This window comes from Fistularia commersonii, chromosome 34 (assembly GCF_037954325.1).
Source record: "Fistularia commersonii isolate RoL2024-O1a breed Wild chromosome 34, RoL_Fcom_v1.0, whole genome shotgun sequence".
Classification (NCBI taxonomy): domain Eukaryota; kingdom Metazoa; phylum Chordata; class Actinopteri; order Syngnathiformes; family Fistulariidae; genus Fistularia; species Fistularia commersonii.
This window is the reverse complement of record NC_141317.1, coordinates 1,138,602-1,149,550: the sequence shown is the minus strand read 5'-3', so window position 1 is coordinate 1,149,550 and position 10,949 is coordinate 1,138,602. Positions and strand designations below refer to the sequence as shown.

The 10,949-nt window shown below is 40.3% G+C and overlaps 2 protein-coding genes and 1 non-coding gene across 4 annotated transcripts in view; 1 reads left to right on the top strand and 2 right to left on the bottom strand.

Moving 5' to 3' along the window:
- hes3 (hes family bHLH transcription factor 3) lies at nucleotides 1-991 on the top strand. Its single transcript, XM_086141113.1, has 4 exons — nucleotides 1-99; nucleotides 210-305; nucleotides 403-484; nucleotides 591-991. Exons 1-4 carry the CDS (start codon nucleotides 46-48, stop codon nucleotides 989-991), a joined length of 633 nt encoding a protein of 210 aa, XP_085997239.1. The 5' UTR covers nucleotides 1-45.
- A 1,497-nt stretch (nucleotides 992-2,488) lies between these two features.
- On the bottom strand, nucleotides 2,489-2,560 carry trnam-cau (transfer RNA methionine (anticodon CAU)). Its single transcript has one exon. It is a non-coding gene; the product is annotated as a tRNA-Met (tRNA).
- A 1,004-nt stretch (nucleotides 2,561-3,564) lies between these two features.
- Nucleotides 3,565-10,949, bottom strand: part of gpr153 (G protein-coupled receptor 153) — a 38,725-nt gene continuing 31,340 nt past the window's right edge. Inside the window, exons 5-7 of one of the 2 annotated variants that reach the window (XM_086141544.1) lie at nucleotides 9,693-9,722; nucleotides 7,520-7,539; nucleotides 3,565-7,026 (exon numbers count right to left, since the gene is read on the bottom strand). In XM_086141544.1, the coding sequence (XP_085997670.1) occupies nucleotides 6,187-7,026; nucleotides 7,520-7,539; nucleotides 9,693-9,722 (890 nt within the window). In that variant the 3' untranslated portion in view covers nucleotides 3,565-6,186. Of the gene's footprint in view, nucleotides 7,027-7,519; nucleotides 7,540-9,042; nucleotides 9,228-9,692; nucleotides 9,723-10,949 lie in introns of both variants that reach the window. The other variant, XM_086141543.1, reaches the window with a different exon arrangement.

The following is a 10,949-nucleotide window of genomic DNA, read 5'->3' as shown; positions in this document are numbered from 1 at the left end:
GGGAAAGAGGTTCGCTTCGAGGAAGCCACAGAGGACTAGAACAGGATGGTGGCGCCGACAGACTGCGAAGAAAAGCCCAAATCCACCACGGGAAACAGAGTATGTAGAGAGATGAGTTGTGAGAAAAAGATTTCCACTGGATTTAGCAAATGTTGCCATTCCAGAAATGATACCCACGTCGAGCATTAACTTTACTGATCTCAATCCAGGTGTCAAAACCGCTCATGGAGAAGAAAAGGAGGGCACGGATAAACAAGTGTTTGGATCAGTTAAAAGTTCTCCTGGAGAACTACTACAGCAGCAGTGTACGTTGAAAAACCACGACGCATTTCCTTGCCGCGCTCTCACAGAGTCGTGTTTAATCCGCGTGTGTTGACAAGGTGTGTTTGTCTCTCCACACAGATTCGGAAGCGCAAGCTGGAGAAAGCCGATATTTTGGAGCTCACCGTCAAACACCTGAGGAGCCTCCAGAGGAACCCCCGATGTGAGTCACACCAGATCAGTATTGGACTGATTTATGATTTATCGTTGTTTTTTCATGAAAGTATTTTCTCCTCACGATGACATACATTTCTATGTATCTATTTCAGTCCCTCGCCCTGCCGCTGAGTTCCCGGACTTTAAATCGGGCTTCCACAGCTGCCTGGCGAACTTCCACCAGTACCTGCTCCTGGCGGAGAACCTGAGCGTCCGCGACAGATCCACGCTGTCTCGGCTGTCCGCTCAGCTGCGCGGCTCCACGGAGCGCCGGGACCTTTCTAGCACCATGGACAGCAGCCGGGTCCCGGTCGATGCTCGGGACGAGCCGCGGAGGCCCCTGCCGTCACCACCGGGGGCGGATGAGACGCAAACAGACACGTTAAAACACCACAAGTCACGCCCGTGTTATTTTAGCCAAGACCCACGGACGTCCACTAAACACGCCCGCGTAAAGCCTCTCTCCAGCCGGACTGCCGCAGCCGCCCAGAGCTCCGTCTGGAGGCCCTGGTGAAGACTCCGTGTCCTGTCACACCATGTTTGATAGTGCGCTGAATATGATGTAATTACCCATTTGACACACAGCATAGGCTCTATTTTCTGAATAAAATTGATTTTAAAACCTCTGTTTCGCTTGTTTATCCGTTCAGGGGTTGGAAACGCGTCCCACGAATGACACCAGTTCGCTTTGAATAGACGTTTTCCAGTTGTCTCAGTCGTTTTTGGCATGAATAAAGCAAGAGTAGGAAAACTATGTTATCCTCAAATAATTTTCTGGCACATATATGTGATAACTGATTTATTAGTGATTGATCCGCGGTTTTGAACACCAATATCCGAGACAGTAATGACACCGATTCACGAAATTCTGTTCATATTTGACTCAGTCAACCAGAGAAGCAAACCCGCGCCGAAAAATGACGAATTCTCCCATTTCTTACTAGTGAACTGTTGTGTTTTTCGTAAGAGACGACCGGAGATATTAGAGTAGCACTCAGTTATTTTACTGAAGAGCAGAGCACAGGTGATGATAGCAATTCGTACCAATAGACATGGGTCTGCCCACAGAGCGTCTGCGCATGTGCAGATTGGAAGTAAACATATACGGTTAATTGTTCAATATTACTGTGTCCACAGTCAATATTCTACATGAACCGTTGAAAGTAAAAGACAGGTTGAAGCATGGATCCAGGACAACACCAAACAGAAATACGTGGAATAATAATAGAAAACCCCCGCTGAGAAAAGCTGGGAATGAGAATGAGCTGAACTTTGCGCCACATGTTGGACTAGTCACTGTCAGAAAGATGCTTTAAGTTCCTTCCTGCTCTCTTGTCTTGGACAGAGGTGTCATAAAGCGTCTGTGTGTTTTTATGGCGCCGCGCCGGAGAGGATGGCACCTTGCAGCGAGGAGAATCGCTGAAACGCCCACAGCTCTTTCAAACAGGCCACGGGTGAAAAGACACGGCTGGCCCACACGGAGGAAACGCTGTCTGGTGAGGGGGAAGAGGAAGAAAAAGAAGATGAAGGAGAAAAAACAAATACAGCCACACCACCGGCAACTCCAACCCCCAATATTCTCGGCATCTGTGACTTCGGTGTTTTTGTTCGGAGAGATCGGATCCTAAACTTTAACCGACCTTAATACCCCACTGCCTCCGGAGTCAAAGCTCTCCCCTGAGATGCCCGGCTGGATCTCTGCTGCAGAAAAGTTTGTTTTATCCGAGAAAGGGCAGCCCACGTGACCCGCCCTGAATGCGTCTTAACTTTCTTAAGGAATTTCTATGAACTCCTCTCGGAATTGTTTAAGACATCGACTCTTTAAGACACTTTTTTCTTTACCAGCGGAGGAAAAGAATAGGTTATTTCCATCAGACTAGACCCAGTCAGGCGCTATTAAGACCGCAGAGCACAGTTGCACGTCACACCGTGGTTTCCAACCTGAGACGCACAAATAATTGTACCCATGGATGAACTGAAATGTATAAATTATAAACAAAACAAAAAAGGCTAGCAGAGGATGGTTTCGATCCATCGACCTCTGGGTTATGGGCCCAGCACGCTTCCGCTGCGCCACTCTGCTACGTCACGAAACTGCCCATCCCTTTGTATATATATTTACATTTATGTGTATATGTATATGTGTGTATACTGTACATGCATATCGCATGAACGCAGAACAAAAGGAAGGCGTTGGAATTTTATGTTGTTCGTCTTTATTTGGTTTGTATTCATGACCTCCGTCGACGAGTAGGCATTTATCCAAACTGTTAATATCTGTTTGGACCAAAAACATATCATTTCAATAGTTGAACGATACTTTATCGATACGAAAGCGGCTAACCGCTCTCGTTTAGGCTAATTCACTTAGCGTGCTAACCATTAACATATTTGTAACGTTGAACGTTGGATCATGTCCTCGCAAAACCTTTGCCACCTGCATATATCTTTGAAACATATTCGTGTTCGCACTAAGAGGATTGAAGACGCACCCCGAGCAGTTAAGTCTTTAACCTATACGTTTTGTTAAGTACTATGCGAGTACCACGATGCCTGGTCGACAAATAGGGTTAATATAGTATAATTGAACAAAGCGATCTCGCTGAAGGTGAAGGTGATGTGTATAAATACTGACACCTAGTGGTGAAACGTGATACAAGGGGTTTGCGACGACATATGGGTGACTTCATGAAAATCGTGACTGAGGTTTTTCTCGACTGAAATGTAATTTTATTAAAAGTATTAATGTTGTCTTTGAGGCATCGGTGTATCGGTTTCAATATATACTGGGCACATATCTGCTTTTCTGCATTTTATTTGCATGCACTTCAGGGTGGGCAAGCTGAACCTAAAGCCTTGTTAACGCGAGTTAATGTTACTCTTATCTGATCGATACAATATGCACATATGCTATATATGTGCATATCATAAGCTGTAAGAAAATCGACTGAGAGGTTGACATTCACTTTAAATGTCCCATTGTGGATGTTCATGGTACGTATGTGCACAGTGTGTTGTTATGGTGTGTGGAAGGAGTCAAGCTGGTAACAATCTGAAGTGGGGAAAACATGTAAGGACACATTGAAGCATGATCTTGTGAATTTAATTATTCGTCTTTTTAACAAAGTTATTTGAACAATAAAATTATAACATTTAACATCATTTGTATTTGACTCATTAAATCTGAATATGTTACAAAAATTATATTTGTATTTTGTAAACACAAGAAAATGCAAAAATATGACATATTAACAAGAAACCAGTCCAACTGAAAATCAAGCTGCAGAGATTGAGTGGTGACTTGTATTAAATATATCAAATTGAATAGGATTTGAATAGTAATCCATATGCAAAACACATGCAAATATAGAATTTTGGTACAGAATATTTCACATTTGTAATCATATCTAATAATTGCAAATTGAAGGATATATTTAAAATGCTGAATTCAATGCCAGGTTGGTCAGTAGTATTTGTGCATGTATAGCTTTTTTTACTCCTTGAACAGCCACAATTTCTTTGCCAGAAATGTATTTTCAAATTCAGATTATTTTGCCGGGGTTGCTTTTGGGGAGGGTAATTTATTTAAACCTGGCTTACCATTTTTGATGATACATATATGGCTTCAGGTGAATGCCTTGGTACACTAGCCACTGAGGACATAAAGTGGATAATTTTTAACATTTGTCACATTTCAGATATCATTTACTGAAGGAACTGCCCACAGGTGCCAAGTTAGCAGTTGATCAGTCAAGAGTTAGGGATAGGGCAAGAGTTAGACAAGGGTTGGGTTTAGGGTTAGTGGGTTAATGTTAGGGTCAGTTGGTCAGGCAAGACATTGTATGTGAAAATAAACATTTAGATGAATAATGTATTGAAGATTACTTGAAAATCCAAAATAAAAAGAACATTTCCCACAAGAAATAGACAGAAATCAATTGTATCTTTGACAGTGAGAAAAAAACAAACGTCAAACCAAATAAGTACATTTCATGTACATTAACAAAAATACAAAAAGTAAAACTGCCAACAAGTACCTAAAGATCAATTCACAATCATCTGTGTGAGAAAAAAATCTGAAATTCACAGAGTAATGATCCCCCAATTTGCTGCCTTTAAAAAGCTTTCACAACCTCGTAAATAATATAAAATGTCACTCTTACGTCAAGTGGAGGAGGCATGTTGGGTCATCCGGGGCCACCACAATATAAACCCAGGCCTGTTTATCAACATATTTTGTTTTGTTTTTTCGGCAATACTTTATTGTCTCAAATACAATACAATTATTTAATTTTGTTATAATCATGCTCTCCCTCTTATGATTTGCTTCTACAGCATTACTTATTGAGTTGCATAAACTGACGACAATTAGTAACTTGGCTTGATTGACTTTGGGAGTTAAACAAAAGTTATCTAAAACTCTGAAAATCTCTGAGCAAGTGTAAGACCTCTACGATGTAGGCTATATATGTAAAGAATAATGCCCACATTTGGTTTATGCATATAAACCTCAAATCATTATTTTGCATTGCTACTCCATTTCATTAGTCATCTGCAAATCATCTTGTGAGAATTTATCAATATAAGTTACAGCGGCCCACATTTAACTCATGCTACATCTAGTCAACTTACGGGTTTTGCAATCTTGGATCGTTTCACATCTTTTACAAGGCTACCTAAAGATACTAGTGGTGCATTCAAACAATTCCTGAACCAAGGAAGAAGAGAGATTAGGCTGAAAAAATGAGTAATTTTCTGCTTTATTTGTAAAATCTTCTTTGTGCAAGTTTGAATTGAGAGAACTTTATAGCTGATGATCTCCAAAGTAAAAAAGGACCTTGAAATATCATTACAGAGGAAAAGTTTTAAGCCAAAAAAACAAAACAAAAAAAAAAAACACAAAACTGAATAATCAGATACCTTTCTTGCATACATGACACATCCCTTGGTTTTAAAAACTGATTTCACTTTATAAGGGTTGTTACATTATCTCAGTATCTCAAACAACTACTGTTAAAGTATTGATCATTAGAATTTGGATTACCACTTTTAAGTTTACCTCACCACAGGGTGAATTGAAATATTTGATGTGAGTAATAATTCTAACAGAAATATAGGAACATCATAACAAATGACTTATGTATCATAGTCTTAGGTCGATCTCGAGGCATGTGGTTGGTAGAAATGAAGTTTGGTTTTGAGACAAAAGTATCTATACAACAATACAAGAAAATCAAAACCAAAATGTGAGTTCTTCAGTGAAAACCAAACCTTACAACTAGGATCGTTAATTATTTGAGTAATTTGTGGTAAACAACATCTAACAGCAAAAAACAATGGATGGATGAGGGAATTTTTTTACACTATTTAAAAATCAGTCTACTCTTATCAGTGCTAGAGTTTAAAGTTTTCTCAGTGAGCATTCTGACGTGAAAGAAATGGACCACACAATCCTTTCAGCAGCCTGATGACTAAATCCCCAGCAGGCTGCTAAAGAAATTATGCACAGAGCTCCTTTCAGAACTGCAGGGTCAATCAGCATAAAAGATATGGTGGCAAATACTGTAAAATGGAATTGTAATACAAGTAAAAAGGCCAAATGATTAAGAATTTTCTGTTGTCATAGAAATCAATATTCCAGTACTTTTGAATTATGTTGATAACATCAGTGATATAACAATGTACATCTGAGCAAGGTAAAAGTCTCCATTAGGTGTTTGAGCCCAGAGAATCAGAATGTAATGTGATGTATCCCAAGGACGATGCTGAGGATGTGCTTACAAAACTGTTTGTGCTTGCTTTACTCACAGTCTTGCCCAGATGCCGATGGTGCCCAGAGTCAGTTCCAGCACCAGCCCTGGATCCGGCGTCTGTCCTGGTCCTACAGACCGAGTGCCTCGGCGTCTGCTGGCTGTGCCGCGGAGACGCCACTTCACCATGAGCTTTTCCGTCTCCAAGGTGCTCCCGACACACTTTACCAGAGCTACAAACCCCGGGGCTGTTCTTTCCAGCTACCCTGTCTGGTTTGGGGGAGCCCTCGGATGAGTTGCCCTGACCACTGACCCGTTTATGTTCAGAGATCCGCCTGAGCGCTTGAGGCTCACGCTCAAAGTCTGTGAGCGCAAAGTGTGGAAGGATGACTGTGTGCTGTTCGTACACATTGGGGATGAGTGAGATGGTGGATGCTCGCCGTGGGCTCTTCCTGGGGCTTGGCAGCGGTGTCTCATCAATGAAGTTGATCACCTCGTCGCGGCTGAAACACCGCAGTTCATCTTCATAGCGATCTCCACCGCAAACCACGCGTGGCAGGTGCTTGAGGGAGTGCACGCTGTCCTCGGAGCGTCGCCGCTTGCGACTAGGGTGATGGTGGTTCTCCTCGTGGTAGGAGACCAAGCTGTTCCTGCGCCTCTCGTGGCGCGGTAAGGTGGAGCTGTAATGGGCACTCATGATCATGTCCTCGGTGGAGCCCCACCTGTGAAGGTAGGAGGGGATCCGGTCGCTGGTCCACATGTCGGTTTCGTCGTGGGAGTATCTTCTTGTAGGGGGCACCTGGACACAAGACACAGACCGAACCCTTCACTAAATAAAGACTTTTACAGTGATATAACAAGAACAACTCAGAACAAGATGCCTAGGCATTGTGGCACTTCATTTTCAGTGACAGCTTATGTAATATGATCAATTCTTGTACAATTTCATCAGGAATTAGGAACAATTTTACATGTAAGACTCCTCAACATTATGTGGCGGCCAATTTCACTGTGATAGAACACTGATTTTTGCAAATATTTGGACTGATGATGTGTAGTTCTTTCAACGAAAACATGTTATTTCAGATTACATCATTGGGACCCTAATTCATTCAAGGCTGTTGTGGAAAATCCATGTTGCATGTTGACTTTTTTGTCCAATCTGTGTAACTTTTCATTTTTGCACCATACCCTTATCTTTGAAAAAACGGTAACATGCATTGACATATCAATATCTGTAATCCTGTATGAAATCTGTAAATAGTCAATCATTGTCTGCATATCATACTCACATGCCATTCTGTTCTGACAACTATGCAAGAGAGAGAGGGTTTGTCAAGGTGACATCAAGAGTCACAAGATTGATTTCAGCCTTCCCCTGCGTGTTGGCTTTTAGTCAATTTTCAGATGAGACAGCAGACGATACAGTAGCATAGACAGTGTTAGGAGGGGGGGCTGAACAGCAGAGGGCAGCACAAGCATTAGAATGACTGAAGATGCAGGAGATTTCGAAGGATGAAGAGACAGAAATAAAGGGCTGTGAGAGACTCAGACCACAAACTAATAAAGCCAAACAGGCTTTATTCTGAAATTGAACCCCCTGAGAAGAGCCATAAAAATTCTCAAATGGTGGTGCTACCCGCTAATGATTTGGAGGTGCCACCCGATAATGATTTGAAAGTTTGTTAAATCGCTCCACCAGTTTGTAGGTCTTTTGGCAGTTTAATCACTCATCCTTCAAGTGAAATTAAACAAAAATGCACCACTGTTCTTTTGACATTGTACATATACAGCACGGAGCAACACAAGTTTGCTTTTTTTACATTTATATGAGTCATATGAAAAGGTGTTTTGGAGGAAACAATGGATGGAGGATGACTTTGGTAAGACAAAGTGATAGCTACTGTATACATCTCTGCTTCAAGGCTTCTTCAATACTCAATTAGATGGAATCCTGTTGCCACTATGAAATTGGTCTTGTTGAAATGCTATGTTATACCAATTTGTATAAATAATGACTGAAATTGTTTAATAGGTGACTGTTTCAAGTAAACAAGAAACTGAAGCCCTGGTGCGGTTATTTTTGACAAAGATGACACAGTGTAAATAATGTTTTGCAAATGTGTTGGTATGCTTTATCACTGAATTTTGAAGTTGCATTTCATCACAACAGTCTTCCAGGCCATGTTGAGTTATCGCAACTGTTTTTTTTGTTGATACGTGCTCAAAATCACTAATTTCAGTCGTTTAGTCAGTTTTTGGAGTCCAAAAGGAAAGTTTTGTTGAGGTGCCCTGGAAGGCTGCATGTTTGAACAAGTTCTTGTGTTAATGCAGGCTGAAAAGAAACATTTCACAGCTCTGCATCTGATTGGGATGAAAACTGGAACCAATGGACACAATGCTTTTGGGTAGAACATGAGCAGATGTTTGTAGTGCCTGCCTAAAATCTTGAGGGATTCCTGAAATGGGGGCAAGCAATTTTTTTCGAACCCTTACCCTCTAGTGATTAAACAATTGTTTTTTTGCTTGTGACTGCAGATGGTCATATTTACCAAACAGTAGTGAGCCAGAGAATAACTTGATTCATGTGGAAAAAAGACAAATAAACAAAAAAAAAAAAAAAACAATGAAAGAAAATAATCAAAAATTAAGTCTGTGGTATATTTGGGAGATATAATTATTATTAATAATTTATTCAGGCAAATACTGTAAAGGCCCACAATGCCATTTCACCATGCACATTAGCAATAAAGTATCATTCAAAATAGTTCAGATGTTCAAGTAAAACAAATGGAGAAAATCAATAAAAATATACCTGCAAATACTGCATTTTATCTTCCTGTTGTTCCCTCAATGGATACCCTTGTGGGACCCCCCTTTCTAAGGTTGAGAATTCATACTTGGCATTACGGTCTATGGTCACGATTTCAGGCGCCGAGCTATAGTCATATGGTCTGTCATATATTAAGTCGGCATGAATTCCTCCATCTTGGCTGTTTTCTGCAAAGTGCAGAAAAGCACGAGCGTCAGGATTAGATAGCAACGTTCTCAGTACACAAGACAGACAGACAGACAGACGGATAGATAAGAGAGACAAGGTCAATTGTTCTCTGATTTGGTGAGTTTTTTGGCTTTCCCTACAAGTCTCCTCAAAAATATAAGAGCACATGAAAAATGGTTCACAAAAAAAATTGGCTCAAGATTTCTAATGTTTACAGAGATAAAGAAAAATTCAGTGCTATGGATTTCAAAAACCATACTAAATATAGATACATTTAGCCATCTACAATATATATGTCCCCTTTATTGCAGTCATGTTCATTTAAGATCAATTGGTGATGATAATAAAATGCTGTTTCAAGGAAAATATGTGCCAAAATGATGAGATGGTAGCAGCTGTTTGCACAGGCAGGTGGGCATGCAAGTCAGTAGCTCAGGAAAACAGGAAACAATCCGTATACATACAACTGTGATGAGTTATACATGGCAAGCCCTCTGGAAAAAAAAAGCAGAGAACTGGTAGTGTTAATTATCATACGGAATATGGACTGCCCCGGAGTTGTTTTTTGGCTCCTGCTGGACAATGTGCAGTTACAAGGGAATTGCAGGATCAAGAGGGTAACAACTAGGAAAGAGGGGGTTCAGGTCCACACTTGTTTAAACAGAGCCTATGAAGAAAAAGATTGGTGATTCATAACGTCACCCATTTCCATGACGACTCCATCTAAAAGCCTATTCATGATTATCATGTGACCTAATTAGAGGACGAAATTTCGTTGAAGTGTCTGTAATTTCTTTGTGCTCCTCAAGATTTGTGGAGCTCAAATACCGCAGAATGGAAAATGCTGTCATATTTGTAGTTGTCGTGGAACTCACTCATAAGGCAGTCTACTCACTTCAGTGGAATACTAAATAAACAGAAAAACAAAACAAAAATGAACCATGAAAAATAACCATATTTGCCATTTTAACAATTAGTTTTACATATCTTCTGGTTCAGTATCCAAAAGAGTAATATCAGTGGTGTCTATGACTTCAGGGAAATATGACCATCATAAAGGCATTGTAGAAAGTGGTTTTAGCTTCAGCGCAATCATTGCATTTTCAATCTTGATTCTAGTAAGAAATGGGAACCATTTATTTCACCATCCTCTCATGTCAGGGCATTCTAGAGGAAGAGCGCCCAGTTCAAACCATTCAAGTGAAAATGTGCTGTAAGGCAAATAAGTCCTTAGTGCAACAGTATCCTTTTTTGTGTTGACATCCAACTCAAAACGATAAAGTAAAGCATTTAATAATGCACAAGCCACATGCACAGAAAGATACTATAGCGCAGAAAGTAATACTACACAGACACTGGGCACATCAGTCTCACAAAGAAGACCACATGATAGGTCACATGATAAAATTTGACCGCTAAAGAGAACACAATAAGTGTGTCAAATCAGAAAATGATTCAGGACCACTCCTGTTATAAAGTCTTAGTTACTTTGTATTAATTGAACTTTGAAATTTAAGTTTTTATTGTTTTAGAATACTGATTTTCTCTAAATAAATTCAGATTTTAGTTGCACATTTACAATCCTACATCTCCAAATTTCCCTTTTTACATATCTGGAACAGTAATTTCAACAGTATTCACAGAGTGCTGTGGTGATTCTGTCGAGCCAGTTCAGATCAAAGACAGGGAACAAGACTTTAGATAAATGAAACTATTCTTTA